The 16,977-nt window shown below is 38.8% G+C and overlaps 2 protein-coding genes across 3 annotated transcripts; both read right to left on the bottom strand.

Moving 5' to 3' along the window:
* Positions 1-31: 31 nt before the first annotated feature.
* cpt1b (carnitine palmitoyltransferase 1B (muscle)) lies at positions 32-9,709 on the bottom strand. Of its 2 annotated transcripts, none has more exons than XR_002290322.3 (19): positions 9,525-9,709; positions 8,367-8,509; positions 8,083-8,222; positions 7,743-7,914; positions 7,483-7,584; positions 7,080-7,217; positions 6,895-6,972; positions 3,941-4,048; positions 3,768-3,852; positions 2,624-2,819; positions 2,358-2,543; positions 2,167-2,272; positions 1,963-2,079; positions 1,711-1,875; positions 1,490-1,624; positions 985-1,103; positions 784-897; positions 616-708; positions 32-541 (listed from the first exon to the last, which is right to left on the bottom strand). XR_002290322.3 is itself a non-coding variant. In XM_004069689.5 (19 exons), the coding sequence occupies exons 2-19, from the start codon at positions 8,505-8,507 to the stop codon at positions 416-418; spliced, it is 2,355 nt and encodes a 784-aa protein (XP_004069737.1). In that variant the 5' UTR covers positions 8,508-8,509; positions 9,525-9,709; the 3' UTR covers positions 32-415. The 2 variants fall into 2 exon arrangements, 1 of the variants encoding a protein (XP_004069737.1); XM_004069689.5 differs by having other exon boundaries at positions 985-1,137.
* Positions 9,710-10,190: 481 nt separating this feature from the next.
* LOC105354237 (kelch repeat and BTB domain-containing protein 2) lies at positions 10,191-15,118 on the bottom strand. The gene is made up of 8 exons (XM_011476236.3): positions 14,596-15,118; positions 14,323-14,511; positions 14,011-14,195; positions 13,587-13,938; positions 13,358-13,503; positions 12,588-12,742; positions 11,741-11,898; positions 10,191-11,652 (listed from the first exon to the last, which is right to left on the bottom strand). Exons 1-8 carry the CDS (start codon positions 14,845-14,847, stop codon positions 11,464-11,466), a joined length of 1,626 nt encoding a protein of 541 aa, XP_011474538.1. The 5' UTR covers positions 14,848-15,118; the 3' UTR covers positions 10,191-11,463.
* Positions 15,119-16,977: the final 1,859 nt, after the last annotated feature.

Raw genomic sequence — 16,977 nt, 5'->3', positions numbered from 1 at the left:
GTATTTCTTAACATTTAAAAAAACAAAACAATCAAAAGATTTTCTTTATTGTGAGCAATAAATCCAGCCTAGAAAGAATGCCATTTTTATGTTACTCAACAAAAATGCAATTTTAGCGAGCTCAGAAGTTTCACATGCAAAACCAACAATGTTCACAGTTTAGACCTTTTAGCTGAATCCACATTCATTTTATATACAGTATAAGAAAATACAAGACAAAATTGAAACAAGTTTCCAAAGCATTAGATAAAATGTGTCTAAAATACAACAAATTTCAAATAAATTAGCGTTACAGTAACGTTTCCTTTTGCGTGGCTGTTTTGGAAATCACCTGACTCTGCAGAGCAGCAGGAGAATGTCAAGTGCAACACATCACTGGCAACTGTTGGTGGCTTTGACCTTTCCTCCCAGCGTGTCAGATGTGCTTTTTCCCATTTTGCAGCTGCAAACAATCTGGTGTCTTCTTGTCGTGTTCAAGCGTAAAAAGCGTTTGGATATCGATCATGGCTCTCTGAATGTTCTGGCCGAACCTGTAAGAGTCCTGTAGGTCACAAAGAGAAGAAAAAACTTAGAAGTAGTTTTGACTTTTAACTTGCAGAATGTTTGTATTCTCACAGTGTTCGGGCTGGAGAACTTGCTGGAGATGTGGAATGTGATGAGGTTTTCCCCAACAATGATATAAGACACACCGTAGCCGTCATCTGCCACCTAGGAAGGCATGAGAGATGTTAGAAACTGCTGTCTTATTTTTGACATATTCACCACAGAGATGAATCAACTCACTGGGCCAAATCCACCACCAGCACCCACATATTTAGGAAACTTGTTGATGTCAACCAAGTTGAGCTGTTGCTGAGGAGTCTGGCTGGTGGACAACCTCCACGGCTCTGACAGGACCTGGCAGACAATCGAGGACATGAGTAGAAACAGCATACGTTTATCATCAAGAGAATGAAAAAAAAGAGAAAGAATTACTATGCTAACCTTGTTAAGAAAAGGAGAGTCAGCACCGAGGTATTTGGACACTATGTAAAGGCAGAAGAGATGACGATCGATTCCAGAGCCAGTCATTGCCAGGCGATACATGTTTTGATGCTTTTCTGCTGCTTTTTGGAATAAAGAAAGTCTTTGGGCGTTCTGATTGAGGACACAGCAGACAAACAGTTTGGATTATTCAACCCCCCCTTTCTCAAACAAACTTTGTTTAACGGCATGAAAAAAAGCATCATGACCTGTCAGCCTAACCACTACTAGAAAATTAGAGAGTTCGGAGTCCAGGGCACTGAGATATGGCACATCTCAGCATTAGTGACCAAGTCACAGCTCAGTTTGACCTCTAACAGTGTCACTGTGTTGCCATATCAAGAGCAGGATGCACTCACCTTTTCACTCCACGAGTGAAACCACGATGTGCTTAGAACGGACGTCATATTTTGTTGTTTTGTGCTCTGATGTATGTCATGGCTTTTGGTTTGTGTGTTCTGCTTACCGTTGCACTGACATCCTCCATAGCTCTGACAAAAGCAACAGCCTCAGAGGTGCAGGAACGGACCGTCTCCGTCCGTCCGTCTCTGAACATACGAGTCATGGAAGACTCGTACGTCAGGCAGAACACACCTTGATCCTGCATGCATGACGTTTTCGTGAGGTTTGGAAAAACACAAGAAACAATGTCTAAATAAAAATGTCAGTGTCTGAGTGCAGACCAACCCTGAACTGTGCCAGCTGCAGAGCCAGCTGAATGAAGGCGTCAGGGCTTGTTCTGCACTTCTTAATCAAGCCTTTTCCAAACTCGGTGAACAAATGGCCATGGAAGTCCACATCATCAGCTATCTTTTTGGCTGAAAGGTATGATGCTTCAATGACATCTTGGCACTAAATGAGGCACAAACAGAAATAACAAAGTCAAGGTAAATCCCTCAGATCTAATAAAACAGAAGTTGTTGGAAATCTTGCGGTTACCTCCTTTGAAATCTGCCATTGCAGTCGAGTAGGGAAAGGCAGGCCCCGGTTTGCATCCCCTTTGCAATGACCCTCCTCTGAGTAGCACAAGTGGAAGCAGTCTGTTGCAAGAACATACTGGAAAACAGACAGGAAATCATTAATAGAAAAATTCACAAACATTCTATTTATGCTTTAAAAATGTATGTTAAGACATGTCTAGACCTCCCACATGTGTCCTACTATTGGTGCATCAGCCCAAGAATGCTCCACATTCACACCCATTTTTCCGTTCGGATACGAAATCAGGGTGAAGGACTTGTCAAACCACCTGAGACAAAAGACAGAACAGTGATTCTCAGAAAAATATTTGATAAGGCAGTAACCTTAGGCTGAGCCTTGACATCTTTTCTCACCTGTCATAGCATTTCCCATGCAGCAGGGACTTGGCATAACTATCTAGTGAGTTTTTCTTCACACCATCATAACCCTGTGACTCATCGTCCAGTGTCAAGAAGAAAGCAGCGGATTCAATGGCATCCAGAGATGTTTTGTTCACTCCATGACTGAAATGTTTGATTCTAGCCTGGGCCCATGGAACTCTAGAGATTGGGAAAAAAGAATCTGGGCTTAATCGTTGGTTTTTTGCATGTGTCCTGCACCTGTGTGTGCTTGAACGTGCCTGTTCCCTGCTGTCAGAGCAGCTAGTTTCAGTTCCCCTGGTTGGGGTTCTGTTGTGTCATTTAGGATTCTTTGAAACTGCATTTCCAATTCACTGGGTAAGAGATGGCGCCCCCCCGTGTACAGCCACACTTGAAAGAAGCGCCCTTTGTGATAGACGATCAGATGTTTTCGGTCCGACAAGTGCTGCACAACATCTGCAAACAATGAACAGGAAAATAAAAGAAAGGTTTATAGCAACAAAGATGACGAGTAACATCCCGGATGGGACTAGCAATAGCACCAAATCAGTCAACAGAACACAAAGGCTTGGCTGATCTCAGGTTGTTTAAATTCCAAATCAAAAATCCTTAACCACAGCCATTTAATTTAATAAATGTAGGTGCTTTATCCAACAATCGAGTTGTTTTTAATAACATTAACTTTATATGAGGTCATATTTGACTAGACCCTGTCATTCAAGAATCAAACCATTTTGACCTGTACAGAAAACACACATGTTCACAGTGCAATTCTGCACTAACCCCTGCTTTCATGACTTAAATGTTGAGGCATTACCATCAAGGTCCCATTTAACCACCAACACTGAGGCACTACACAGAAGTGAGGGTTTTGATTGGTGTGTGCGTGTGTTTCACATCTGATTTATTTCTGTGCAAGTTGGCTGTGACTTCTCTTGGATGTCCTGCCCCCCTACGTTCACCTTGAGACACACAGCTGCCCAGAACTCCACTTTTTAAGGCGACGTCTTTTCTGTTTTCAGTACAGAAGGTGATGCATTTGTTATTAAATCTTTTGAACTTCTCTGGATCTGTTTTGAGTCCTTCCTTCTCCTGGGTTTTCTATTTCCAGCCAGCCGCTCCTAACACCATCAGGATAACACAAAAGCTCCTTCTTTACATTTAATGCTCTTAAAACTGTTAGACTTCCACTGTGTTCAAATGGTAATATTAGTTTTATATTAAAGCTTGAAAATATATTTGAATAAGAGGATTTCTATTAGAAACAATTTTTGTGCATTATTGGTTAATTTTTATTTGATAATTTTTGGAATATTTGTTAAATGCTTACTTAGCATGTCTCTGACAGTTAAGATAAGTCTGTGCATCATGTTTTAGTTCATGTTGACTCAAAGAGGGACTCACCTGTCTCAATTCCAGGGATGCGGGTGGTGTTAAACATCCTCTCCATCTGAGTGGAACACATGGGAACTGTGCCTAAAGCCCTGAGCTTACAGGAAAACAGCAAAGGAATGATCACAGATGAATTCTGGGTGGGATAGTTTCCTAAAAAGAAGCCTTTAGGGATATTAGATTACCGGAGCATGCTCTCCCCGCTCCAGTTTGCGCCTGTACTGCAGCATAGCATGGACAATGTTCCCAGCTCGTGCAGCCTGTCGGTGTGTTGGAGTTATATACAGGAGATCCTTCATAAAAATAAAAAATAACAGTCAGATCACCTGAAACAGGCAGCGGAACACAATCCATAAGATAAACAACTCTTTCATTATTTGTGCACAGTCAGAGTAAAAATGTAAGGTTTTAACGGAGAGCTTGTATCTATTGATAAAAAAGGATGTTTTTATTTCTTAAATGTTAAAATATATTCCTTTATTCCTCTGGTAATAAGTTGACATAGTTGTAGTTAAACTCACCATGATGTAATTGCTATGGATAATTCATCTAAATCAACCTGTATAGATCACATTTACACTAACGTTCCTGATTTATGCTCCCAGGCAGTTTCTATTGGAGTAGGGTGTTCTGATCATAATTTGATAGCCATTACAAAGCAAACAAAAATGCCTAAATCCGGTGGAAGAATCATGTATCGCAGATCCTATAAACATTTTAATCCCAATCTATTTATTGATGATATCAAAAGTTCGAATTGGTCTACAGTTGTGCAGGAAATTGATGTAAATGCTTCTTTGAACATTTTTATGGCAACGTTTGGAAAGATTGTTGAGAAACATGCTCCACTTCGTAAAAGAACGGTAAAAAGTAATAGTGCTCCATGGTTAGATGAGGAATTATTATCACTCATGAAGCGGAGAGACAACGCAAAAAAGGTGGCTTCCAACTCTAAACATGTAGAGGATTATACAAACTATCGCATATTAAGGAATAAAGTTGCAAAATTAAACTTTTTGAAAAAAAAAGAATATTTTGGACAAAAAATTTGTGGTTCCATGAATGACAGTAAAAGATTGTGGAAAGTGTTACAAGAACTGATGTGCAAAAAAACAAAGACTTTTAATTTGAATATGGAAATTGGTGGCATTAGTGTCAGTAAACCATTTGATATTGCCAATCATTTGAATGACTTTTTTATTAACAAAGTTGAAAAGCTGAGATCCTCTATGGTAGCGCAGGATATAAGCTCTCCTTGTCAAAATATTCAATTGATAATGGAAAATAAAGCTTGTTCCTTGGTGTTCGACACTGTTAGTGAGAATAATGTTCAAGATTTGCTTCTCTCATTACCTGACGATAAAACACCAGGTATTGATTACATTGATGGTAGAATCCTTAAAATAGTTGCAAATGTTTTGGACAAACCAATATGTCATATTTTTAATAGAGCACTGATCAGTGGTGTGTTTCCTGACCAATGGAAACAATCAAAAATTATACCTCTAATTAAGGATGAAAAGTCAGAGTTTACTGCTTCAAACTGCAGACCAGTTCATGTTCTCCCTGTTTTGAGTAAAATTTTTGAAAGGTTGATATTTAATCAAATGCTACATTACTTTATCTCAAATGATCTGTTTACTAGTGCACAGCATGCCTACAGACCAGGTCATTCAACCAATACGGCATTAGTACATATGGTAGACCACTGGTTAACACATTTGGATGATAAAAAATATGTGGGTGCGGTACTTTTAGATTTCACAGCTGCTTTTGATGTAATCGACCATGATATTCTGTTGGCAAAGCTCAAATGTTATGGATTTTCACAATTGGCTCTTTCACTGATAAGAAATTATCTTAATGGCAGAACACAGAAAGTCCTCTTCAATGGCAGCTTGTCTGAAACAAAGTTTATGTCATGTGGGGTTCCACAAGGTAGTTGTTTGGGTCCACTTTTATTTTCAGTGTTTGTAAATGATATGTCCCAGGAGATTAGAAATGCAGAAGTGGTATTATATGCAGATGATGCAACTTTATTCTGTGCATCTACTACTGTGCCAGAGCTCAATACAGCCCTACAGAATCAACTTAATTTAGTCACCAATTGGGTTAAGTTGAATAAATTGGTTCTTAATACATCTAAAACAAAATGCATCGTTTTCGGTACAAAATATTTATTGAATGCACCATGTTACCTGAATTTGAGGATTGACAATAGTTTAGTTGAACAAGTGACTAAAACCAAGCTTCTGGGCATCAAATTAGATGATCAGCTCTCTTGGACAGATCAGATTAATCACATAGTATCCAAGATGGGCAGAGGAATCGCCCTGGCTCGGAGGTGTGCGCAATATTGTCCACCTTCAGTCATGAGGACAGTTGTACAGTCTTTGGTTTTGTCACATCTGGAGTATTGCCCAGTCATTTGGTCTAGTGCGACACAGGGGCATCTAAAAAAATTACAACTTGCCCAAAATCGAGCTGCCAGGGTGGCTCTTGGTTGCTCTTTTTGGACCAATGTGAACGAGATGCATACCATTTTAGGTTGGTTGATGGTAAAAGACAAAGTACAACTCAGTATTCAATGCTTAATGCACAATGTCATTTTTAAAAAATGTCCACAATATTTGGTAAACAAAGTTTTATACAGTGGGCACCAATATCAAACTCGTCAGGTCAGCTCTGGTGATTTGATTGTTCCTTTTTCAAGATCTAACTATATGAGAAGAACAGTGCTGTTTAGATCTTCTGTTGCATGGAATCAAGTGTCTGTAAGGACAAGGCTTATTAGTAACAAATATCATTTCAAAAAGATTTTAAAACTAAGATACATGGACCACTTACAATAACTAACAATTTGAATGATATGCTATGTATTATTGTTGAGGTTATGTTGCTATGTGTTTTGATATGCTGGTATAAAAATGAAATTGTTTTAACTTATTTTAACATGTGAAGCTTTTAAGGTAAATATGATGAATTAGTCACTGTATTTTCTGAAATCAGTTTTGGTTTTTGTGAAATTGGTAAAATGTATGTATTTTTTGTGTATGGACCCCAGGAAGACTAGCGACCACTTTGTGGAAGCTAATGGGGCTCCAAATAAATAAACAAATAAACAAATAAACAAACTCACCATGATGTAAAAATTACTGTTGACCATGATTGGGCCCCTGCCTCTGAGATATATGAACTCCTCCCACCAGTCGCTCACCTTGACAAGTAAACAAAATCCAATGAAATTGTTTTTCCAACAAGTATGCAACATTTAACTTTGTGGGGTATCCTCTCTATATTCAGTTAACTCCAAATGTTACTCACATAATTTGTTGCCCACCAGGATTTAAGAATCAGGTATCGCTGCAGCTGACTGGCTTTGCTTTCTTTGAAGTCATTGGCCAAAGTTTCCATTTGGCTGTACTGCTCTTTGTCCAGCAGGGGGCGCACTGACTCAAGATACTGTGGATAAAAGTATGTTCTCAGATTTAATGATAAAAGAGCTCTGTAAGGAGGAATAAGGACACTAACACAAATCCAGAATGAACTCCAGGAAAACTAGTTTAGGTTGGTGCTATAGAGACTTTAACAGAGCTGTCTGCAGGTTGCTGATGGTCTAATCAATGCATTAAGACTTTTACATTCATGAAAGCTGTGTCCATGTCACACACTGTATTTTACACATGAAGCGGTCATTTTGTTCAACCAAAGGTCAATATTTGCATACCCTCCGAATGGTATCATCCACGCGGGGCACAGGAAGCCTCGGTAACGAAGCTTGGAAACTGTAAAGCAGGGGCCTTCGTCCAGAAAACATCTTTACCAGGTACTGTTGACAAACAACCACAAAAATAAATAGCAATTGTTCCTTTATGTCTTATATATAGGACCTGAAATCTATAAATACAGCAGAATCACAGCCAAGCAATTTCAATTGGATGAATAACTTCAGGAAAACATGTTGGAGCACATGACAGGAACACATACCAGCCACAGTTTGGTTGATGAACTCATTTTTCCATGGGACTCAAATATCCATCCGTGGTAGGACAGCAGAGCTTTGAGAGTGTAGCGTAGCAGGTAGATGAGGAACAGCCACAGGCCGGTGCCAAACAGGATGGCGCTCAGCACTGCTCTGGTCTGCGCTGACATGTAGCCTCTGTTTAGACAACAGCAATCTGACAGAATTAGTTCAAACGGGAAAATAAATTGATGCATAAGCTTGATTTTGAGTTGCTGAGTTTGTAGGTAGTCTCTGGAAGATTGAGTGAACTCTTCAGAAACAAGTATGAATCGTGAGCGACCAGGGAAGCTGTGAGTTACTAACCTGTGCGGCAGGTTCTCCTTGATGGCGTCAATCATACCCAGAGATAGGTCAGTGTTAGTGTACAAGGAACTCATCATGGCGATCACAACTATCAGCCAACTGGATGGACTGGCAGGGTAAACTCCAGTCAGAACACTGTTCTGTGAACGAAAACTATCATGTTAAAACTTGAAACAAGAGTTCTCAGTGAACTAACAGCTTAAACCATGACACAGCATTTTAAGAGCTTCTGTAAATAATGTCTAAATACATGTTTTCACAGAGAGGTAAATTGGATTTGGTACCTTAAACTGAATAGCTTTTTTCTTCCACACGGTCAATCCTGACAGGTAGATGTTTTTAATGACCTCTTGACTCAGTTTAAGCTCCACGCCATCCGGGCGCACAGTGAACTGAAAGCCCACGGCCTGATGAGCCTCCGCCATTTCTGCAAGTACACGGCATGGACACAAGCACGCAACAGGTTTTTGGATGATCATGAAATGTCAATACAACACTATAGAACAAAAGTGAATTTGGTGCCAAACACCATTCAACTTTTATGATAACTAAAGTTAGAATATAAAATACATTTCAAGATCATCATTTCATGAGCTCTTTAATCAACACGGTTGATAGTTTGGTGCAAAATCTAATTCTTAAAAACTATTTTCAAAAATGTTCTGTTAAAATTTTGATACATTTCAAGTTTAGACATAATAAATTATATATATAAGGTTTAGTGATTACATTACATATGTTATTGTAATTCTTTTCATAAAAACATAGTTCAGAAAAGGTCATCAGTCACATTCGTAGTCATTTATTTATAAAACATGCTGTCTCTCTATTTAACCTAGATGGATGCTCCATTGTAAGTGTCTACTCGTGTATTATTTGCTCACACTAGAAAAAGCTAAAGACTACAAAATAGGATTTACAGGTGAGCATTTAAAAAAGACACAAGAAAAAGATGAAAAGAGTTGTCTCAATAATTCCAATGACCTAAAATCTTCAATAAGCGTACTTCCGTGTAGGGGTTGAGTGACAGCCTTAATTTTTCCATGTCACAAGACTCGACGGTCACCAACTGGGACAAAGTTCAACGACCAGATATAGTGGTAGCCGGCTGAGCATGTGCACTGATCTCAGAAGGGCATGAAAATATAAACATAGACCTGCAGCAACTCAGGAAGAGAAAAGCTCCTGATGTTTCAGAACACTGAGTACAGCAGTTCAGCAGGTGCTGAATTGAAGGGTTTTCTGGCAATTTTTTGGCTTTTACTGTAAATCCTCACAATGTCAGTGAATTTAAAAAATACAGGAAACAAATAAACCATTTCAATATTCACAACTTAATATTAACTTTACTCTAAATTGTTTGTTACTTTAAACATTTTGGCAAAGGAACCATCAATAACAGAAATATACATCCAGGTAGGACTAATAAGAAGAGTACTTACTTAACTTTTGTCTGTGGTAACAAACTTAAAGGAAGGCTGGGACTTTGGTCTGTATGAGAAAAAGTTAAATTCCTCTGTTCTGACACCTGTGCCCTTCAGGAAGCCTTCCTCAGGTAGATAGTGTGGCCTCAGTCGCCTTGGTTTTCTAACCCCCACCCCTTCCTCAAAACTGCTCTCACTCTCCCCTGTTGCTCTCTCATAGCGTACCATTGCTTTGTAACCAGACACCACACACACACACCCACACACGCACACACACACACACACACACAACCACACTCATGGCTTGTCCTCTGGTGCTGACGTCTCTGCCATATTCCAGAGTCTGTTGCTGCACTGTGTCAAGATGAAACTAAGCGCCGTGTGACATTTCACCCACTAAAATCACCGGCACCCTCCCCAGTCCATACCGGCCATTTAGCATGTATAGATGGGTAAATATTGAAACAACAAACATGCATTTTGTGACGAATATCATAATAATATTCAAGCAATATATCAGTGTTCATATTCCCTTAAGCATATCAAACATTTTGCTGACCCAATCTGATTGGACAGAGAGCACTGAGGACTGGTATTTGGACACAAACAGAAGCTGGATCAAATGCAATAAATAAAGGAATAAACAAACAAACAAACAAATAAATAAATAAATAGTACATATAGTTGTGATATAGGACTTTATTTGATTATATTAACAAAAGGGCTTCGTTAGTGGCCAACAACTACTCAAAAGTCCGGTGTAAGGTGTCCTGAGTTTGAACTATGTAAAAATTGTGTTTTGAATGATGAAACTAATTTTAATTGTTAACTTGTACATTTTTCCTGGGTAGACTGGTTTCTTTTGATGACTGCATTGGTGCTGATTGTAGGTAATGTTTGTTAGTCTGTTCATGCTTCTGTGTAACAGGAAGGGCATGGAGGATACAGAGACACAACTTTACAAGACGACTGTGACTGCTATGAACACATTTGCACAATACAGCTTGTAATAGCCAATAGAATTCAACCAAATATGAACTAAAGTATATATATGCCCACAAGCACATAGAAAAAAGAAAAAAGCATCATTTTTAAACTAGTGATATGAAGAATCATTGCTAACATTTTTCTGTAATTTGTTAATAATTGATCTATGTCACCTTTGCAGACTTCTACATCATTTAAACCCTTCAATCTACATTATAAATGCAGAATATATTGTCCTCTGTCTGCATACCATGCTAGTTGGCATAACATTACACTTGCTTTTTCCCCCCAATTTACATCTTTAAGTAAGGGTTAATGGCCGACGAAGTGTGCGTAATAACTTTTTAACGCACGCCGTGGAAGCCTGAACCGTCGGACGCGAAGCTTAGGACGGTTGCTTCCGCGAAGTGCGCTAAAAAGTAAGAACGCACACTTGGAAGGCCATTAACCCGCTTATACCACGGTCACTTACAAAAGCAATACATATTAACCAGTTTTTAGTCCTTTGTTCTTGTTTTTTTTCCAGTTTGGATCGCTTTTCTCACAAAAAGCAGACTATTTGTTACGTGATGTGGCACATCGTCGTGCCGCACCAAGATTCAGCGATATATATATGCTGATCTTTCCGATGGGTTGAATAAAGCATTAGTTCAGAGAGAAAGTTCATCTCTTACAGCTTGTTTTTTTCCAAGTGATGAAGCAAAAGGTTGTTTTAAAGAAGCTGGCGAAGTGATACAAAACATTTAAGCTAGGTGACCGGAACTTCTTTTTTCACAGTGTGGTTATCAGGTTTTAATGCCCACCCAGGAGCCAATCAGAATCGAGTATTCACCCGGACCATGGTATAAGATCCTATAAAAATGTTCTGAGATCTAAAATGAATTGTTTTTGCAGCACACCAAAAGATGAAAAACAAAGTGGAAACTTCATTCTAAACATATTTTGCTGCATAAGACATGGTTCTGTATCATCAGTACCGGTAGTAAAGGTGAAAGGAAGCATCATAGCAAGTGGAGACAGGCAGAGGTGGAAGAGGTGTGATGGTGAGAGTTTGGAGATCCATCTGAATTACAGTGTTGTGCTCCGTACTCGGCATAAGTAGCTGATCGTTTATGAGTGTTCCCTGGCCAGCATACGTCACTTTGTCTGCTCTGCGGATCTGGAGAAAAAAGCAAAAGCAAGGTAAAAACTCACAAATACTCTTAAAACGAAGACATTTGGAATGGTTTCCTTGGTGTTTGTGGTACCTGTCCCCACTTCTTAGACTCCACACAAAAAGATGTCACCAAATTGCCAGAGTTATTCCCGCCAACCACCACCAACTTGTCAGTAGCACCAAGAAAGTAAAGCGTGGATAGTTCTGCATCTGCTCTGGTAAGGGTGGGAAGAAGCTCACACCATAAATCTAAAAGTGGAAACGTAAAGGAAAAAAAAACGTTTTTTCCGTTATCCTTTTAAGACAGAGAGAAACTTCATGGTCCGGTATTTAGAACATGTCCCTATAAGATTAAACTTCCAGGATTGGGTTGGGTATTTCAAACCAAATTTGTTCCTGGGGATTTGGATTCCGATTTGGTGCCAATCCTGCTTTTAATCCGTATCCAAGCCAACAGCCTCTGTTGGACATTTCACAATTTTGAATTGAAGATCAGTTTTGATCTTGAAAATGAGGGTTTTTCTGATCCCAGCTTAGAGCAGGATGTGAGGCTGATCCTGTGTCTGCTTCTCCTTTTGATGTTTTTTTTTTTCCGATAAAGATAGGAAATATGTGAATTTAGAAAACCTTACTAAAACATAATTCTCATCACTTTTAAAATGTGTCATAATGGTAATCCAGATAACTTTGATTTGAAACCAAAGTTTTGAAATACCAGGCCTATGTAGTCAAGTGTATTCAGAAGAGTTTACAGAAATAAAAAGAGAAAATATGAATAAATCAAACAAAACATGTAGAAAATTATTTGATTTTGAAAAACAATTAAGCTGTTCTAAGATGCTTAAATTAATAACAGGAGTTAAGGATGGCATCCCGTGCAAGGCAGACATCTGAAAATTTATCCTCCTCATCTGTAATATTCCTCTGAGTTTTTGCACCTTGCTTGGTGTTGTACTGAAGGAACAATTTCTCTCCAGTTCTCTGAATGCTGCCCAGTACATAGATGCAATGCTTGAGGCTGGTAGCAAGGGGAACATCGTGGGACAAGGAAACGGTGAACCGGAAGTCCGTAAATGGCAATGAAGAAACAAACCTAAAGCAGAGATCATATTGGAGATGATTTTCTGAAGAAACAAAAAGCAATATTCAAATGAAGCGTATTGTAATGTCTTAAAGACCCACTCCAATGAGAATCATGTTTTTGGTATTAAGAAAATTAAGCTTAAAATTGTGTTTCTGAGGTATTTCTTTATTCAAATCAGGAGCAGAAAAAACACTGCTACTGAAAAAAGCTTGTAGGTGCAATGTAGGACCATACTACGCCAAGCCAAACACTCCTTTCTCTGCTCTATTGTGATGCAACGGCTTGTAGATGTCTAGATCCATGTACGTCTTTGTTTTCCTCGTCTGAGCTGGCATCTGGCTCAAAACTGTCCAGCTGGATAGCTCCAATACTGCTCTCCATTTTTGTTGCACCAAAAATGTTAGGGTTGTGAGGGGTTTGTAACTTAGTTTGTAACAAAGAGATGGTACCCACCCACAACTCTGAGGCAAATTTCCAATGAACTCCTGCTGCTCTACTGAAACCATGTCCCAGAAAACCACACCGTTTTAAAAATTTGGGTTAAAAACAGCATTGTCATAATTAAAAGACCACTGGGAACGCTTTGAATGATCAGAGTGAGTCTTTAACAACAAAGACACAAACCGCCAGGAGTCCTGCCAAGGATCATAGCACTCTACAGCTGTGTAAAGCGCTGTGCTTGAGTCTGGGGTTACCAGAGAGTCCAGGTACCAGCCTCCCACCGCGTAAATACAGCCTTCACAGTCAACCGCGCTGAAATGTCTTCTGTGCTAAACAAAAAGGACCTTTGAAAGTGATTTTTTGCATCAAAAATACAAAGGCAAGGCAGGTTGTTTTTAAATGACAGTTGTACCTTTATCATGGGTGATATGAACATCCATGAATGATTTAAAGGATTGTATCTAAAAGAAACTTTAGTGAACTCCCAGTCTCTCTTTTTCTGTTGCCTGTGGCCTCCTATTAGAAATAGGTAGTTAAAAAGCACCACTGTGGTAAAACACCACTTATCAGCCTTAAAAGGAAGCTCTGTAACTCTCTGCCAGTCCTTCCTGCTCTCTGGCCCTTTCAGGCTAAAGATGCATCGAGCGCTTTCCGTCTCTGGGTCGCTCCAAGAAGTCAGGTTCTCTTTCCGGAGGTTGCACAGATGTGGCTCTCCGCAAGTCCTCAGGTTGATGACATCTCTCTTGTCCTCATGATTCAAAAATCTGCAGCACGAAACAAGTGTGGTGATAAAAACTCAATATTTAGGAAAACAGCTGGAATGAAACTGTCAATACCTGATAACATGTGGCACCTCCAGCAAGTTTCTACTTAGGACCGTGAGGACTGTCATCCTCAGCTCAGCACAACAAGTCTCCTGAGCAAGACTCAGGTACGACAAGCAGTCAGACGAGCTGAGTTCTTCTGCTAGGACTGACAGACACTTTGACAGGAAGGCCTCAGCTAGAAGGTAGCAGCTTACCTTGGGATAAGGGGGATTAAAACAAAACAAACAGAAAAGCTGAGGGTGGCGTTTGTATAAAAAAATGCATCTGTGACATATATGGAGAAAAAGGTAGTCTAGAGATTTCCTTTTTGAGTATTTATACCTGGATGTTTGGTCCTAGTTCTTCATGAGAAACTTTGAAGTTGCCATTAAAAGTAAATTCAAGGAAATTGTGAAAAACAGAGGAGGGCACATGCTCCAGGTGAATGAGTCGCTCTGTAGTCTCCTTCATTCTAGACTGGGACACGGCTCGAAAGTACTCGCTGGACTCTGAAAGTCTTTGAAGGTCCACCTTCAAAATTAATTATTGAACATTTTTTTTCTCTGTCCATTAATAATTTATTTAATCAGTTTAGAGATTTTCTTTTATACTTACATAGAAAGTATGTGTGCTTGTTTGAACTGTAACCTTTGTTTCATTTGCATCTCCCAGGTGATATGTGCGGAGTGCCTCGTTGGTTTTCCACTCCACTGAGGCGCATTGACGAGGCCCTCTACCTGTGAGACTTGTGGATGCTAGGCTGTTGTCTAGTGCAGGTAAAGCACCCAAAAGTTGTCTAAACAGGCCTTTCAACCACGTCATGATCCACCCAATAAATATGATCAAATACTTTCTAAGAACATCCATTTTACTGCTATCTGGTAACAATTTGATCAGATTTTACACTTAGACATGAAAAATGCTCTTAAATGTACATTTCCATTTAAGGATACACAGACCCAGCCAGACATGTCACTTTAGTCCATAAACTTTATCCTTTGCTCCTACATGCTGCTCAGTCAAACTAAAATAAAAACAATTTGGAAAAAAAAAAACCTCCAAAATCCTTTAGCGAAAACTCCTTTTCATCACCCTTCGATCTTTGAGCAGTGCAGACCTTTCTGGCTGCTCTATTCTTGGCTCCTGGAGGTGGGACAACTGTTAGTCTTCTGGGATCAAACATGGCCCTCGCTCTTCCACAGACGTCATCACAGGGCACTCAGATTACCCTGCAGCATGAAAGCCAAAGTAAAGCAAAGTATATGTAACCCCAATCAAAAAGAGTTGGGACAATATGGAAAATGCAATTTGCAGTTTTTATTAAACTAAAAATCTATAATAAAATGTGTTTTTTTATTGCTAACCTTCACAAATGTATTATGCTTAACACTATTTAGAAAATTCTGGATGAATACCATTTCACCCCTTCCTCTTATTCCAAATTCTTCGTCTTTGAAATTAAGCCCAAGGGGATGGGATACAAATACAAAAGTATTGAGCTGAAATTTCCTCTCCGATATACAGTAAATCTGATGGTTCTTAGTTCTGTCCCTGGTTGATTAGCAAAATAAAATATGAGTGAAAAATACCCCAAAATTTTACTGACTCAGTACAATAAAATACACAATTCTTAAAGGTCAGTTAAAGTCATAAGACTACATGTGATATTCAGAATTATTTTGACCATAATTACAATTTTTGAATCTTGACCAAATGAGGAAACAATTGAATCAGTCTTAATTAGTTGAAAGAATTCCTTTTTTGAAGAACTGTGATGATGTAGCATTACCCCTGGAAATCATCTATGGGTGTCATGTAGGGCCATAGGAATAGAGCAAATGTAACAATACTTGCCAATGCCGTGATGGAAGGGCTTTTCCCGTACTTCCTGTAACACAGCTTCAGGTATCCAACCTTTAGAGTGGATGTTGATGCTTATTTTTGGTAATAAGATTCTCCACCCTTTCATTTACTAAATCTATCAGAGGTTTTCTACATATTCTACCAGCGTTCTGAACGGAACCTTGTGTAAGAACAACCCAAGAAAGTCTGTCCATTTTTATTCGGGGGGTGAGGTTGTGGAATAACATGGAGGAAAGTATCAAAGTGGGTAAAAATGTAACACATTGCAAGGGGGAAAAAAAAACAAATGGAAAACTTTAAGATTCGTATAATTAGAAAATGGGACAATATACGGACATTCATGACTTAGAGACTTTTGGAATGTTGAAACTTTTTCTTTTCTTTTTGGAGTTTATGCAAATTATGTTAATTGTGTAAAAATGTATGTATAAACAATAGCAAGACTAGGGGTGTAACTTAATAAGATTTATCCTCCTCCCACTCCTTTTTTCAAGCATTTTTATCACTTTCAATTTTATTTTGCGTTTCAAAAATAAAAGGAAATCATTCAATATAATTTATCTATAATGAAAATTTCCAAACATAAATACATTAAACTATAAAGAATATTATTGCAAATTATGCAACAGTTGCATAATGATTTATGATCATAAATCATTATGCAACAGTTGTTTAATGATTTATGATCATAAATCTGTCCTTTTAATTAACTTTTATATTGCATTGTTCTCTTCATTGAAGCAGGAACAAATTTTAAAGATATAAGGCATAAAAGGTGACTTGACTGTGTTCCAATATCAGGTCCAGTATTTAAAAAAATCTTTTTTATACTGCCTATAACCCCTGCCCCAGTAGCCAGTCCTATTATAACTAATTGGCATGTTGCTCAATTAATCTTAGAACTGTTAAACATTATGTGCATGTCGTATGTATTTTCCTACACTTCATATTTCCTTCGTCTTGCGTTGCCCGTTTTCCTTTGTATTAAAATAAAATGGCAAGACCATTCACGCTGCTGCTCAACTATGTAGCCACAAGCGGGGGTCTCCCTGTGCTGGTCCCCAGCCGGGATAAAGTATAGGGTTGTGTCAGGAAGGGCATCCAGTGTAAAAATCTTTGCCAAAGCTGATTAGC

This window comes from Oryzias latipes, chromosome 6 (genome assembly GCF_053564925.1).
Source record: "Oryzias latipes strain Hd-rR chromosome 6, Olatipes_Hd-rR_3.1".
Lineage (NCBI taxonomy): Eukaryota > Metazoa > Chordata > Actinopteri > Beloniformes > Adrianichthyidae > Oryzias > Oryzias latipes.
This window is presented reverse-complemented; position numbering and strand designations above follow the sequence as displayed.

What these genes read in the sequence shown, in the direction of transcription:
- cpt1b (XM_004069689.5), bottom strand. Translation starts at nt 8,507, where the DNA reads ATGGCGGAGGCTCATCAGGCCGTGGGCTTTCAGTTCACTGTGCGCCCG. An exon ending in TAGTAGGACACATGTGGGAG is followed by an intron (nt 2,080 to 2,166) that starts GTCTAGACATGT and finishes TCTGTTTTCCAG; the next exon opens with TATGTTCTTGCAACAGACTG. An exon ending in CTGGTGGTGGATTTGGCCCA is followed by an intron (nt 709 to 783) that starts GTGAGTTGATTC and finishes ATGCCTTCCTAG; the next exon opens with GTGGCAGATGACGGCTACGG.
- LOC105354237 (XM_011476236.3), bottom strand. Translation starts at nt 14,847, where the DNA reads ATGGATGTTCTTAGAAAGTATTTGATCATATTTATTGGGTGGATCATG. An exon ending in GAGGTGCCACATGTTATCAG is followed by an intron (nt 13,939 to 14,010) that starts GTATTGACAGTT and finishes TTCGTGCTGCAG; the next exon opens with ATTTTTGAATCATGAGGACA. An exon ending in AGTCTAAGAAGTGGGGACAG is followed by an intron (nt 11,653 to 11,740) that starts GTACCACAAACA and finishes TTTTTTCTCCAG; the next exon opens with ATCCGCAGAGCAGACAAAGT.